The sequence below is a fragment of the Pinus tabuliformis genome, chromosome 8 (assembly GCF_031772625.1).
Source record: "Pinus tabuliformis cultivar Carrire ecotype Pingquan chromosome 8, CPIR1, whole genome shotgun sequence".
Classification (NCBI taxonomy): domain Eukaryota; kingdom Viridiplantae; phylum Streptophyta; class Pinopsida; order Pinales; family Pinaceae; genus Pinus; species Pinus tabuliformis.
In genome coordinates, this window is record NC_142294.1 from 142,959,075 (window position 1) to 142,975,654 (window position 16,580).

Genomic DNA, 16,580 nt, shown 5'->3' on the forward strand with positions numbered 1-16,580 from the left:
TCCCTCGAGTGGATGGTTCCCAGCAAATGACAGAGATGTAAACAGATGGCGACGATGGTGGCATCGTGGCACATCCCTCGAGCATCTGGCACAGATTTTCGAATTTTAATAACACATATGGCGTGGATGGTTGACAATTTTTTTTTAATTACATGTTTAATTATGTGAGCCATCTACAATTCTTAGACTATTGTGTTTGTCGAATCTGCGAAAGCCCAAAAATGAGCGAAATCTCACTTATGAGAAGTTCCTGAAGACCCTCATGAGGGGCGAAGAATTGCTGAAGAAGTGGGAAAATACTAGTTGTTTCAAATTTTTTCATAGCCTCAAATATGGATTTCAAATCCGGCAGCTGGAAAAGGAGATCTCTGATTTCCTACGTTACCAGATGCCCGTCAACATCTTCCTTGAGGTGAAGAATCTCATAGCAGAGCTGACGAATCTTCGCCTACAGTACGAGTTGGGGTCAATGGATGAGAGCAAGATGAATGAAACCATCTTCAAATACGTGTCCAAGCTTACGAATGATCCACAGCAAAATGCGATGATGCTTCAACAAATGGGCGCAGATAATATGTTTGAGGGTGCTTTTGTCGAAGTTTCTTGTAATTATAATGGGATGGGAGTGTCGGATTCTGGGACCTGTGGATATTTTCCTTCAAGCTTTGGCCAAATACTCTGCAATTAGGCCAATTTTTGCGTCCAGCTGAGGCGGGATCTTCCTTTCCTTTGAATCAAAATCCAGTAATTCGAACACTTCTTTGGCACTCCAGTCGGCTTTTCTGAGAGAAACGAAGAGCAAGCCGACATGAAATGCGAAGCTTTCCACAAGATTCTGGCTGTCCGAGCCTTTCTGAAAACAAGAAGCCGGGGTATTTATCATATCAGAGATCTCATCTTCTTTCCAACCGCCATTCCTTAGCCTGGAGCCGATGTCTCCTAAATAACCTGCTAGCCATTTTCTGCTGAAGCAATTCCGGGCCTCCGGGAGAGGTCTTTCATCAAATCTTGGTTGTTTCTTTGCTGAATTTGCTAGGTCGACATCGACTTTAACAGAGGAGAAAAGCCCTTCCGGAGGTGCGATGTTCAATACCTGTTTCTTTTCTACGAGGTCACTCCAGAAATCGATTTTCCGGGCCGCCTCCTCTCTGGACCAACCCACAAGGAAAGTTTTATTGAATGCGGCAAAACTAGAACTGGGTCTTCATTAATTTTTGCGCTAACTGGCATTCTCGTTTCCAAGGTAATTAAATTATTTCATCCATTTCATTGCCTGAAAAGTTTACAAAACCTGCAATTCCTTCATGCCATAATACATACATAGTGCATTTTCTGTCAAAGGCATTGAAATCAGACAGCCCAGATAACCGGAGATCGAATCCCACGCCCAACAAAATAATAAAAGCCATGTCGATTCCAGGGGCATTAGGGGAAACCGTTGGGGAAGAGACTGTGCAGCAGCTCACTCCGCATGACCCTGGGAATGGAACTCGCGACACCACTGGAAGCACTGGCACGGTCTGTCGACCATGTGTAAGCCTACTGAGGGCCCTGATATTGTGAAAACCTACAAGTCCGTGAGATCCCTGTGGCCTGTGGACGAAGAGCGCGTGCATCTGTATCACAGGAATAAGTGGTATGAAACCACTGGGAAGGGCCCGATATCAACTGGGAGAGCGGGCCATGGGCCATGTATGAATTCAAGCACAGTTTGCAAGACGGTATATGGCATCCCTATTCTCTTGACCACAGAATTATTCAGTTCCCCAATGGTGATCTCGGCTGGGTGCAGCTGGCATGGAAGCCCAATGACCCCAAGTCTTTGGTCTTCAACGAGCTCCATTTCATGCCATGTGAGCTCCATTCCATGCCATGTGAGTTGAATGAAGACTTTAACAGAGGAGAAAAGCCCTTTCTGAGGTGCGATGTTCAATACCTGTTTCTTTTTTACGAGGTCACTCCAGAAATCGATTTTCCGGGCTACCTTCGCAACCCAGGGCGGGGCTTGAATCGTGAACCTGTTGAGCACATCTGTTGAGAGCGGTTTCTCATGGAAGCCCCTGTGTTGAGAGCGGTTTCTCATGGAAGTACCTGTATCTTTAGATAATAGCTCGCAATCACACAAATATGACACTTGGGAATTGAACCAAACTCTTCAAACCCCGGCAATGTTTTCTTATATAGAGTTATGCCATCTGCAGAAGCAGCTAATGGAATGAAATTACGCTACATACCATGGAATTCTCTGGAATGAAAGGCAAAGAAATTATGCGACATACCATGGAATTCTCTGGAATGAAAGGCAAAGAACGGAAACTCTTATTTCCACCTCTATAGCAAAGTTAATGCGCCTGACATGCGTCCTCGATAGCCCGATATAACATAGCCGTTTTTTAAGTTAATGCGCCTGACATGCGTCCTCGATAGTGCGTCCTCGATAACTCGATATAACACAGCCGTTTTTTAAGTTAATGCCCCTGACATGTGTCCTCGATAGCCCGATATAACACAGCCGTTTTTTTAGTCATATCGTGCGTGTGTTATATCTGGCTATCGAGATTACGCGACATACCATGGAATTCTCTGGAATGAAAGACAAAGAACGAAAACTCCTATTTCCACCTCTCTAGAAAAGTTAATGCGCCCTGACATGCGCTCTCGATAGCCTGATATAGCCTGATATAACACGCTGTTTTTTTTCCCTCCTCTAGTCATCACTCGCGTGTGTTATATCCGGCTATCAAAAGCGCATGTCAGGGCGCATTAACTTTGCTATAGAAGTGGAAATACTTGCTATAGAAGTGGAAACTCCGCGTGTGTTATATTTGGCTATCAGGGCGCATTAACTTTGCTATAGAGGTGGAAATAGTTGCTATAGAAGTGTTGCTATAGAGGTGGAAATAGTTGCTATAGAAGTGGAAATAGGAAATAGTTGCTATAGAAGGGGAAATAGGAGTTTCGGCAAAGAACCATCCAGCAAGGGTGGTCAACCCACCTTTCTTGGTTACTCAAGAACCATCCAGAAAGGGCGAATTCTCTGGAATGAAAGGCAAAGAACCATCCAGGAAGGGTGGTCAACTCACCTTTCTTACTTACTCATTTCTTGAACTTTTTGATGGATGACCTAGAACCTTCCTTCAAGGCCCATATTACCAGTCTTGCACAATAAATCAACGGTGCACTTTGCAATTTAAAATTGATGGTTCTCGTGACTGCGACCAATTTACTCTCATGGATCAGTGACACGTGTCTCAATTAATTGCCTTTAGAATCTCTATCTCATCCTACCAAATCTGCCTATAGTTAATGTGTCTTAATGTAATTCGCCGTGGGGAGATGATTAGGTAACTGTAGCTGGAGTCAACAGTATACGGGCAGAGTACAATGTCATCATGACTAAATAAGAGCGACCTGACACAACTAATCACTCACCACTCAGTTATTATAAAAATAATTTAATAAAATTAATTAATTTTAAATACAAAGTTAACATTACACATTCCGTTTTAATTTTTGGTCAAATTAAAATAAATTGATAGTCAAGGCATTTGAGTTATATTGGTCAGATTAAAATAAATTGACACTCAAGGCATTTATGAATGTCAATTATATCTTCAAAATGTCAATTATATCTTCAATTGACACTCAAGGCATTTATGAATGAGTTATATCCTCGTGGCATTTATGAATGAATGAGTTATATTCTCATGGAAACTCCTATTTCCACCTCTATAGGTTTATTAATGCGAACTGATATGCACCTCTGTTAGCCCCATGTAACACGACGTTATTTTTTTTCCACATCTATAACCGTGCGTCCCCTGTAACACGGCGTTATTTTTTTTTCCACCTTTATAACCGCGCGCGTGTTATATCAGGGGTGCACATCAAGACGCATTAATAAACCTATAGAGGTGGAAATAGGAGTTTCCATATCCTCCCAGATAGGAATAATAATATTTATTGCTTTATATGAATAATAATATTTATTGCTTTATATGTCATTATAATGATATGATGATTAAATTGATTGAAATAATATAAGTCTTCATCCTAGGGTTCTTTATCAGAATAATTTCAAATCCAATAAAATGAACAATAATTTATTTGCAACTTAAACATTTAAATGATGATAATTACTATTTTAAAATTTATTTTCTATAATTAAATAGTGAGCATTTCATTTCAATTACTCATATGAGTAATTTATGAATAGATGAATATTTGTTCCGATAACTTGGTTGAGATGCCCTTGAGCTCCTGATTTTGCTGGGATACTCCTTTGGACTATCGACTGGATTTACCTCTTAGCCAACTAGGAAATAATTTCTAGCCTAGGAAACCTCCACAGGTCCCCCAGCCCTCTGAGCCCAAGTCCAACTAAATGTAGTGTGTGTCAAAGATAAACAATACTCTCATTCTCTCCCTCCCCCTTTCTTCTCAAAATGAATCCTCCAAAACCACCCCCAAACCAAAACAAAAGCAAGACCAAGCCTCTCCTCTCCTCCCATCATCCTTCCCCTTTTATGCCTCATTTCCTCTTCCATCTCAACCACATATCATTAATGTCATAACTACCCCCTCATCTTTACATTTGACTTATCTTCTCTCTATTAAATCTGAGAGGACATTTCGGATGAGATATCAATATTTAATTTGGTAATTAATTGGAGAGGACTATCTCTTCTCCCAAGTGTATTTGAGAGGACATTTTGGGGATGCGATATGAATATATAATTTGGTAATTAATTGGAGAGGACCATCTCTTCTCCCAAGTAAATTTGAGAGAACATTTTTGGGGTGAGATATGAATATATAATTTAGTAATTAATTGGAGAGGACCTAATCTTATCGCAAGTAAATTTGAGAGGACATTTTGGGGATGAGCTATGAATATATAGTTTGGTAATTAATTGGAGAAGACCATGTCCTATCAAAATTTAAATATGAGGAGGTAGGTTGGGAATTGAATCATAACAATTTTTATATCAGTGATAAATTTACAGTTTCACCAATGTAAAGCTGCACTAATATTTCTTGATAATTATAAGTCCATATTTTAAGATAATTTAAACACGAGTGAAATTTGCATGATAAGATTAAGTAGGGCATCACAAATAAGCACATATCTAGTTGATTGAGCTCTATTGTCAATCTAATACCTAATACCTATTTAGTGAGTTAATGGAAAAATAAATAATTTTTTATTATATATTTTATTTTTATAAAAAAAATTAATTTAATAATAATTTTTTATTATTTTTCCTTGTTCAGAGGTGTTTTTTTAGCCTAGTTGTATAGAATGGCCGTAGTGTGCAATAGGTGTTGTAATGTCTTTTGGCTCTCTAGCCCAATATGTAAGAGATGTTGTAATGTCTTGTGGCTCTCTAGTCCAGTATGCAAGAGGTGTTGTCATGTCATCTCAAGCGCAATATGCAAAAGGTGTTGTAATATTTTGTGGCTCTCTAGCCCAATATGCAAGAGATGTTGTAATGTCTTGTGACTCTCTAGTCCAGTACGCAAAGGTGTTTTCATGTCATCTCCAACGCAATATGCAAAAGGTGTTGTAATGTCTTGTGGCTCTCTAGCCCAATATGCAAGAGATGTTGTAATAGAATGTTGTGTAAACATTTTGACTAGGTCAAAATACATTAAAAAAAACCCTAAATTAAAATAAAATAAAAAGATTAATGTAATGTAAACATTTTAACTCCATCAAAATAAAACAAAAATAAACCTATGTTGAAATAAAAATTTTACAAGAGGTGTTGTCATGTCATGTCCCTCTATATTCCAGTGTGCAAGAGATGTTGTAATATAATGTCCTGTAAAGAAAGAAGAAAGAAAGAAAAGAAGAAAAGAAAAAAGAAAAACCTAAATTAGATAAAAAGATTAATGTAATGTAAACATTTTAACTCCATCGAAATAAAACAAAAATAAACCTATGTTAAAATAAAAATTTTAGGTTATTACCTTTTTAATTAATTTTTGTTGAGTAGTTAAGGTAAATTTGATTTGGTCTAGTTACCAGTGGTTTGTGAGCTCTAGTTTTATGAGAACTCATGGTATTCATGTGGAATATAACCTATTGAAAAGGGGGAATTAAACCAGCCTAGATCCATCTTAACTTTGGATCTACCAAAGCTTCCAAAGGAATCAAATCTCTTGAGATGGAAATATCCTAAGCTGCAAAGGGATATGATCCATCTCAGAGCTTGGTAGATTTAGAGTTAACATGAATCTACGCGGGTATGATAGAGATGTTGTAATGTAATGTAATGTGTTGTAAACATTTAACTCAATGAAAACAAAATAAAAATAAAAATTCTCTATTAAAATAAAAATTCCAAGTCATTATTATTATTTTAATTTTTGTTTGATAGTTAATTTAAACTTAATTTGATAAAATTACTAGTAATTTTTGAATTCCAAATTTATAAAAACCTATGGTATTCACGTGGAATAGAACCTATTTCAACCTAGATCCATATTTTGAATCTATCAAACTTAAAAAAAAAAAACAAATCTCTTTACATCACAACAAATTTAATCACTCTAAACTTTAAATTTAATGATTTACATAATACTTTGTAACACGGTAAACACTAATTAAAAACAAACTAAAAATCGAATTGGAATTCTAAATGATTATGTGCATCATATTCTGTGTACACGGTTATCTAAAACCAACCTAAACATTAATTAAAAACAAACTAATTTAACATAAATCTAGTTTTACTTCTAAGTGATTACATCATATTCTGTGTACACGGTCATCTAAAACCAACCTATTCATAAGACATTTAGACTTGGCTGATATTCCGCATGTTATGCTCTGTGATTTATTGTGAGCCACGTTTCACTCCAGGAGACGTATCTAAACGAACATGTGGCATTGCATGAAAGGAAGGTAAACAACAAACTTTTCTGCGTTTAGCTCGGAATCCATGGCTTCTGCCGCGAATTTATCCTCGGCTTACCTCGTTCCTCGTACATATCACGTACGCTCGACTTCGTTAATAAATTTCATTACTCTTCCTTGTGTTGCCAGGAAAAAACGCATCAGTAGTAAAGTGTGCCACAGCAGCCACGCAAATAATTTGCAAGGGTCTGATCGGATACGAGAAGAGGAGGTGGTGATTGTGGGAGCTGGCATTGCAGGACTTGCTACTGCTTTGTCTCTTCACAGGTTCTCTTTATTTTCTGTTTCGATACTCTGCAACAACCCATAAACTTAAAAGTGGAGAAGGGTGTAAGCTTTTGCATTATGAAAGATCTGGCCTAGGCAGAATTGAACACCACTTCTTTTCTTTGTGCTTTCAGTTTATTTGTTTATGCCTTTACCATTCTATGCTTTTAGCTGATAGAGGTAAATATCTGGCTCCCAATCCGAGTTATAAGTACAGCTAAATCTTAAGGTTGCCAGATTTCACATGCTTTAATGGTTTAGGGGCACAATTAAAGATTCCATGCTTGTGGCACCTTTTCTAAACTATATTAATGTCTCAAATATTATAGTTTATGTTTGGTAAGGATGTTTTGTTTCAGAGCCAAATGCGAAACTGTGTTAATTGAATCCTCATGTTGCCGATAATTGCAGGCTTGGTGTTAAACCATTGGTGCTTGAGCAAGCAGATTCCCTAAGAACAGGTGGAACTTCTTTGACTCTTTTCAAGAATGGCTGGCGGGTGCTGGATGTTCTGGGAGTGGCCGAGGACCTTCGCAAAGAGTACAAGGAAATACTTGGGTGTGTTTCTGGAAAAGGAAAAAAAAAATCAAATCCTGTCTTCGAGTTGAATAGCTTTAACAGTGACCTTTACTTGGATGTTCTTGTAACTTGTGCAGATGAATCTCCTATACAGATATTTGAATGGAGTCATTAAATGAGATGCTCAAAATTGACAGCTCAGTTTTTCCTTTAGGTTTGGTTTTCATAGTCTGTAAATAGTGTAGGGAAAGGTACGATAATGAGATATTCATAAACAATACTAATCCCAACCTGTCACAATCAGGATAGTTGAGAAGGTAGCAAGCAGCAACCTTATCATTGTCAAATTGGGGCCGAAAAGAGTATTGGAACTGCTAAGGCCTTCTGTCAGAGCTTGTGCCACAACAAAGCTGCAATGAAACAGAAATTATGGGAAGCACTCCATCGGAACAAACTACTCTCAATCAGGAAAGCGCAATCTATATATCATTCAATTATGCATCTATGATGTAACTATCTTAAGCAACAAAACGGAATTGACATGTCACCATCTTGAGCCCTTAGTGCCGTTTGGTAGGAGCAAGCAGCAAATAAGTTGGAATATTGCTCAATCGTCAAGAGTTGAAATCACTTCAACTTGGAAGGTGAACAAATGCAGCAAGGATCCCTGAAGGAATAAATTCAGCCAAAGTAAACCCTCTTGGAATGCAATCAGATCATAACTTCAGCATAAACTGTGTTCATGAAACGAGAATATGGCTTCTAACCCCAGGAAAGAATTGTGGTAAGAATAAAGTGTTGTGTCGAACCAAAAGGTCCTATTTAGGACAAGACTCTGTCCTTAAAAGGATCCAAAAATGCCTTAAAAAATCAGGCTTTAAAAGCAGAAAACCTATAATTGAGAAAAAAAAGAAGGCCAGGGCTTTCCCCAGTCTGCATGGATAGTATAAAGTTGCTGGCAAACACATCCTGTTATTGTTAGAACTTATGAGTGACAGCAATATATAGACTTGAACCATGTGGGAAAGCACCATGGAAAACAATAACCACACCAAGCAGTTCCACATTAATTGCAATATAGTTTGAAATATACAGTCAGACTCAGCATTCCACATCTAAAGGTGTATATCCCAGGATAGGAACTAGCGTTCTATTATTTGGACTTTTCCAGGTAATCATCATTGGAATCCAGTCATAGAAGAATTGCTGGAATTGCAATTTTTCATTGTTGAATTTGTATTTTTCTTAAAAATGGATCCAATGCCCCTTAAAAACCCCTATTGCACCAGGATTGTGCAATCTTAACAATTGATATCTATGATTTCAGAAATTCTTCTAAATTTTTAGCCAGTTTAAACAAAAATGATTGGAAAAAGTCCAAATTGTAACATATTTAGGCTACAAGAAGGCCAGGGCTTTCCCCAGTCTGCATGGATAGTATAAAGTTGCTGGCAAACACATCCTGTTATTGTTAGAACTTATGAGTGACAGCAATATATAGACTTGAACCATGTGGGAAAGCACCATGGAAAACAATAACCACCAAGCAGTTCCACATTAATTGCAATATAGTTTGAAATATACAGTCAGACTCAGCATTCCACATCTAAAGGTGTATATCCCAGGATAGGAGAAGTCTAGCGTTCTATTATTTGGACTTTTCCAGGTAATCATCATTGGAATCCAGTCATAGAAGAATTGCTGGAATTGCAATTTTTCATTGTTGAATTTGTATTTTTCTTAAAAATGGATCCAATGCCCCTTAAAAACCCCTATTGCACCAGGATTGTGCAATCTTAACAATTGATATCTATGATTTCAGAAATTCTTCTAAATTTTTAGCCAGTTTAAACAAAAATGATTGGAAAAAGTCCAAATTGTAACATATTTAGGCTACACGCAAAAAATATTCTATTGTTAATGCTGCATTTCTTGATGGTTATTGTTTGCAAAGCATTACTATATAGCAATGACTCAAAAATTGAGGCAAACGATGACAAGAAGGGTTGACTTCAACTGAAAACCCACAAAGAAGCCAGAAAATGAGAAGTGGAACTGGACCCTAACAAGACCTGGTTATTATTTGCCAAGCACAACTCTAAGGCCGACTCAAAAATTGAGGCAAAAGCTCACAAAAAGGGTGGACTTGAATGCAAACCCATAAGAACCCTAACAAGATCTAACAAGGATGCAAGGACTCTAAAGGTGGCAAGAGAAGGCGTGATAAGGAAAAGATCAAGTGGATCTCCTTCAAAATGTTTTCTTACATGTCAAAGTGTACGTGGTACACATCCATGCATTTTGGCTCAACTATGATTGCATAACAAGGTTAAGGCAGTTTTGCTATTATCGATGAAAAAAATATCTTAGAATAAAATGAATTTGATAGTATTGATTCTAAACAATCAATGAAAATCGACACAAACTTCTTTGTTGGGATTCTTGTCTGTAATTGTGTATGTCTTATGTTCCAAAGATAAATGCATAATCATTAATTTCTGTATCCGCTTTTATTGTTTTTAAAAGGAATGCTATTCTTGATTTGCTATGATTGTAGCTGACTTTGGAAAGTCATTGTTGTACACAGGTTGCCAACTTTCTGGTTTTCTACTTAGCAGTTGCATTTCCATCTTTAATTGTCATTTTGCTTCCTTTTATCGCTAAAATCACACTATCATCTCCCTTTCCTTTCTGCGTGGGGCAATCATAAAGAACATACCCGCTTTTTCTTTTTCTGTTCTTGAATATATAAACATGGTAATGATATAATAACTCATTTCATCTACATTTCGCTTGAGATTGCCTGTAATTCCAGCGTTTGTAGACAAAATTGTGGACATAATTCAAGATATTCAATCCATAGAATTTGCATTCTGTTTTGCATCCTATTATATTTATTTTGTTACTGAATTAATTTGGAATACGCAGGTTGCAGATCCAGACAAATGATGGGGCAGTACTCAGATCTTTCTCTTTACAGGTTGAAGACAATAGGTAATACTTGATGCAGCCAAACCTCTTTTACAGGCTTTATACAATATATCATTTTAAGACGAACAGTTAGATTTACAGTTGACACCATGAGAGGTATGCAGTGGCCAAAATTAAAAGGAGACTATTTAAACATAAAACCTTATAAATCCACTATTTATTGCAATACAGAAATTTAAAACCACCACTGATCTAACATGCCGCTGAACAGTTTGCAAGAGCCCTAGCAGGTATATCAGAAAAGTCACGAAACCTTTATTTTTTATCAGAATAGCCATTTAATAAGATATTCCGAATTAACAAATGGAGTTGGTTCATTGCATTATCTGCATTGGCCCTTTTATATGAGCTCATAATTGCTTCCTATGACATTCAACAGCCTGGATGTAACAAGTCGCTGCCTACTCTTTTACAGGAATAAACACATCCAACAAATCACTAATAAGTGGAAGTGCTTTACACATGAAGAGAACATGGTTTTCTTGTAGATCACTTAACCAAGAGTGTTAGTCGTGACCTCAAGAATTAACATCATACCATGAATGCTTCCAAGTTGCAACACATAGTTTGTACGATGTTATAAGAAATAGCAGTTTATATCTTTAAAGTGACGCTTTGTTCTGGCTCCCTTAATTTGTGTACTCATTGAAAATAACTTACAACAATGAAAAGTAGCACATCTTGCTGAAAATGCTAAATCTGTTCTGAACTCATCTAGCATTTGTTTATACATGATTTTGCATTCAGGCTGTTCTGAAACCAGTTTTTTTCTAGCAATGAAAGGTCTTGTTACCCACCAGCCTGTGGGTAACCTCAGGGGAAGCTTTTCCCCCTTTGATCCAGCTTGCCAGCCAGCAGCCCCACAATGATTGACAAATAGCAGTCCCATATGCCTATGAGCCACTCTCCAGTCAGTGTTTAGTTCCTCTAGCCAGTTCAGCCAATGAAGGTGGGTCTTCATATATGAGGTATGCTAACCATTTTTGTATTCAAGTGCTTTCATTTAACAGTTAAAGTCGCTCTAGTGTGGATCACGGGTTAACTTTCACTGTTTAGGAGAGACACAAATAGGAGGCGTTGATTGATGATGCGTACCCATGGTAATCCATATTTTACACTTTCCTCCCTTTCCCTTGTTCCATGTCCCTTCCTCTGGTTGAGTGCTTGTTGCTCACATTCATTGGTTCCCTGTGTACTATGTCCTTGAGAGGGGGCCTGGAAACTTGGCCATAAGAAATTGATGCAGCTGAAAGAAAGTTAAAAGCATATGTAACCACACCAAAAGAAAAATGTTAAACGGAAAGATGGTTGGGACAAAATGAAAGCGAGTGGAGAAAATCCTAACCCAAGTTCTACGCTCCTTGTTAGCCCTCACCCAGTTCCTAGCATATCATGATCTATCTAAATAAAAGGAACTTTTGAACATCCCAATCCCAATGAGCAATGAACCTCTACATCATTAGGGGTATATTCATGCATCTAGTGAAGCTTGCAGCCCAAGCTATGCATGAAAAGAAAAAGAAAATCATTAAAGCGAAAGGTGCACAAGAGGGGTGGTAAAAATAGGATAAAAAAAGGGGTAACTCGGGTCCCATGATTGCTCCCTCTTCACATCATGACACTCAAGGATAATGGTTGCATAGATGGTACGACACAATGGCATCTTCCATGAAGAAACTCCATTCAATGCCACCTTTCACTTGCAGCTTCTGACTGAGGGGTTGGCATAGGAATTGTTCCTCCCCTTGAGGTATGAAGCGCCTAATAAGGCCTGATGATATCCCTCCCATACTTAAGTGGAGTAACTTGTTTACAATTCTTAAGATAGAAAGACATTTGAAGATGAGGCTTGTGTGATGTACTTTAACGCCTTGTTCCATTAAATATGGCCCACTATAATACATTTATGGTTTGTGGTACCTTTGATGGCGATCTCATTTGATTCTATGAGTTGTGTTAGGTTCTTGCTCCCGGTACAAATGGTCATCCCTTGAGGGATCTCAGCATGCTTCTTCAACACTTCATAGAGGACATCCAGTGCACTCAAGGGCTCCACCAAAGCACCTAGAGACAAGATGTTGCCCACCTTTTGAGGAGCCTTTGGCCTTGAGATGATTTAGTAATGTTGATGATGACACCCTCTCTCTCCAGCACCTTGGACACTATTTAGTTGAGGTAGGATAGTGTTGATTTGGGGTAGCATCGAATGTGCTCTAGCCACGAAATTTGGTGGAGAGGTTGGGGCACATGAGATCTCCAATACCCAGAAAGGGTTTGGGCAGATTCTAAACAAATCAGGAGATATTAAAATAATTAATAAAATATTAATGTGTATTAATATGAATCTGTGTTAGAATGGTCCAAAAGACATGGATCAAGCCAGATCTAATATTAGATGTTGATTAGGGACTTAATCTCGGCCGTTGAGATGTCAACAGGAAAAGTATAAGAGGAGGCTTGAGGGTCACTTGGAGAGTACACTAGAGTGATCAGTCATTCTATTCTCTAGAGCGGGGTTTGCTAAGAGAGATAGAATCAGTGATCAAGAGAGTAGCTGAGAGGCATTGAGTACAGAGAAACAGAAAAGGCAGAGATTGTGTCGGGAGAGCAGCGCAGTAGCCAAGGAGGGTGACGCAGAGCCAGCAAGGGCTCACACAGAGGCAGCCAAGTGCTGCGCAGAGCACCAGAGAGGCCAGCGTAGCTAATGCAGAGGCTCCCAGAGCTGACATAGGGCCTCCTGGGGCTGACACAGGCCAAGAAAGGCTGACGTAGGGCCGGCGTGAGATAGAGAGGGGCTGACGCAGTCCAATTTGGGCAAACATTGGGGTTGCAGAGCAATTTTGTGCTGAGGAGTTGCTGGAAGAATTTTTCGGGGTTTCAGCTAGGAGATTTCTCTCAAACTGTGAGGTATAGCTTTTAAGGAAATTCTCTATTGGGTAGGCCAGTTTCGGCACCTAGATTGTTGTCTGATATTGCTTAATAAGAAAACGCTCAAACAGCTGCACCGGTTTTCCCACATTGGGTTTTTCTAGGGACATTGGTCCAAAAATAATGGTGTCATGTGGTGTGTTTGTTCTTGTTTCTTTTAGTTGCTGATCTGTAATATGTTGAGCATGCACTGGTGTTTATTTTTAGTATTTACTTTATAAATAACTTGTTAAAGAAAAATAACAAGTAGGTAGGAATAAATCAGAAAAAGTGCATGAAGGGTTTCTAAACTAAGTAAACTTAGAAACTTCAATAGATAGCCTAGAGAGATGATGTGCTCGAAGACTTCGCAAGACTCCCCTAGGTTGGCTTTATACCCTCTCGATGGATGTTGCCCTATGGATGAGCTGATTTGATAACCATGATCCATTGGGACCCCTTAGGAAGGGTTGGCACACATTTGTTGATGATGATGTTTCTCCTTAGCCCTTTGACATCATCCTTGCATGGCTTGGAGTAATGTTGTTCGCACCCTTGTTGAGATGTCTTGATGAGAATGGCCCACTTGATGATGAGGATGGTCTACTTGTTGACAAACCACCCTGCCAAATGATGGAGATGGCTTGTTGATGATGCACATCTTTGAGAGGTTCCTTTGCACCTTTTAATGAGAGAGAGGCTCCCTAGAGCACGAGGTTACCTTTTAGAGGCTTATTAGCTCACATGTGTGGGCTATTTGAGGCATATTGTCATGTTTCGTCTATTTTTGAGGTTACCTAATGAACTTTTTCACTTATATCATGGATTTATCGGTTTCGTGGTTCTTTTATCCTTTTTGGAGGGAAATCAACTTACTTAGCCTTGTATAAATAAGGAAGCTAATTCATCCCTTGGATCATCATGTCGCACATTGGATTATGATTTCTTGGCTTTTCTTGTATACTAGTGCACAATGGAGGCCTAGTTGAGCGACTAGGCCTAGTGTCCCTTCTTCTGGTTGAGTGCTTGTTGCTCACATTCATTGGTTCCCTATGTAACATGTCCTTGAGAAGGGGCCCGAAAACTTGGCCATAAGAAGTTGATGCAACTGAAAGAAAGTTGAAATCATATGTAGCCACACCAAAAGAAAAATATTAAAAGGAAAGGCGGTTGGGACAAAATGAAAGTGAGTGGATAACCTCGTTAGCCCTAACCCAATTCCTAGCATATCATGATCTATCTAAATAAAAGGAACTTTTGAACATCCCAATCCCAATGAGCAGTGAACCTCTACATCTTTAGGGGTATATTCATGCATCTAGCGAAGCTTGTAGCCCAAGCTATGCATAAAAAGAAAAAGAAAATCATTAAAGAGAAAGGTGCACAAGACAGGTGGTAAAAATAAGATTAAAAAGGGGTAACTCGGGTCCCATGATTGCTCCCTCTTCACATCATGACACTTAAGGATAACAGTTGCATATATGGTAAACCACAATGGAATCTGCCATGAAGTAAACCCCATTCAATGCCACCTTTCACTTGTAGCTTCTGATTGAGGGGTTGGCATAGGAATTGTTCCTCCCCTTGCGGTGCGAAGCACCTAATAAGGCTTGATGATAGCCCTCCCATACTTACATGGAGTAACTTGTTTACAATTCTTAAGATAGAAAGACATTTGAAGATAAGGCTTGTGTGATGTACTTTAACGCCTTGTTCCATTATATATGCCGCACTATAATACATTTATGGTTTGTGTTACCTTTGATGGCGATCTCACTTGATTCCATGAGATGTGTTAGGTTCTTTCTCCCAGTACAGATGGTCATCCCTTGAGGGATCTCAACATGCTTCTTCAGGACTTCATAGAGGACATCCAGTCCACTCGAGGGCTCTGCCAAGCACCTAGAGACAAGACGTTGCCCACTTTTTGAGGAGCCTTTGGCCTTGAAATGATTTAGTAATGTTGAAGATGGCACCCTCTCCCTCCAACACCTTGGACACTATTTAGTTGAGCTAGGACAACCTAGAGAGATGATGTGCCCCAAGACTTCGCAAGGTGCTCCAAGACTTCGCAAGGCGCTCCTAGGTTGGCTTTATACGATGGATGTTGTTGTTGATTTGGGGTAGCATTGGATGTGCTCTAGCCACGAACTTTGGTGGAGAGGTTGGGGCACATGAGATCTCCAATACCCAGAAAGGGTTTGGGCAAATTCTAAACAGATTAGGAGATATTAAAATAATTAATATTTTCAATGGAGTCCCTAAGTTTAAACTTAGGCAAAATAAAATATTAATGTGTATTAATATGAATCTGTGTTAGAATGGTCCAAAAGACATGGATCAAGCCAGATCTAATCTTAGCTGTTGATTAGGGACTTAATCTCGGCTGTTGATATGTCAACAAGAAAAGTATAAGAGGAGGCTTGAGGGTCACTTGGAGAATACACCAGAGTGATCAGTCATTCTATTCTCTAGAGCGAGGTTTGCTAAGAGAGATAGAATTTGTGATCAGGAGATGCAGCTGAGGGGCATTTGAGTACAACGAGACAGAGAGGCAGAGAGAGTGCCGGGAGAGCAGCGCAGTAGCCAAGGAGAGTGACGCAAAGCCAGCTAGGGCTCACGCAGGGCCACGCAGAGGCAGCCGGGTGTTGCGCAGAGCCTCGGAGAGGCCAGCATTGCTAACGCAGGTCCTCCCAAGTCTGATACAGACCCATCTGGGGTGACGCAGGGCCAGCGTGAGGCAGAGAGGGATTGACGTAGTCCAGAGAGAGGCTGACGCTGGGGTTTCTGGGGCAGATTTGTGCTGAGTAGCTGCCGGAAGGATTAGCCAGGGTTTTAGCCAGAAGATTTGTCAGAAACTGAGAGGTATTACTGCCAAGGAAATTCTCTGTTGGGTAGGCTAGTTTCAGAACCTAGATTGTACTCTGATATTGCTTAATAAGAAAACCCTTAGATAGCTGCACCGGTTTTCCCA

General features: G+C 39.1%; 1 protein-coding gene and 1 pseudogene across 2 annotated transcripts in view; both read left to right on the forward strand.

The window, feature by feature from the left end:
- The first annotated feature begins 388 nt into the window (after positions 1-388).
- On the forward strand, positions 389-2,038 carry LOC149234524 (uncharacterized; annotated as a pseudogene).
- Positions 2,039-6,790: 4,752 nt separating this feature from the next.
- The window catches only part of LOC149234525 (monooxygenase 2-like), a 170,787-nt gene continuing 160,997 nt past the window's right edge, over positions 6,791-16,580 (forward strand). The window contains exons 1-4 of one of the 2 annotated variants that reach the window (XM_089371863.1): positions 6,791-6,910; positions 7,052-7,189; positions 7,601-7,747; positions 10,637-10,702. In XM_089371863.1, the coding sequence (XP_089227989.1) occupies positions 6,888-6,910; positions 7,052-7,189; positions 7,601-7,747; positions 10,637-10,702 (374 nt within the window). In that variant the 5' untranslated portion in view covers positions 6,791-6,887. The other variant, XM_089371862.1, reaches the window with a different exon arrangement.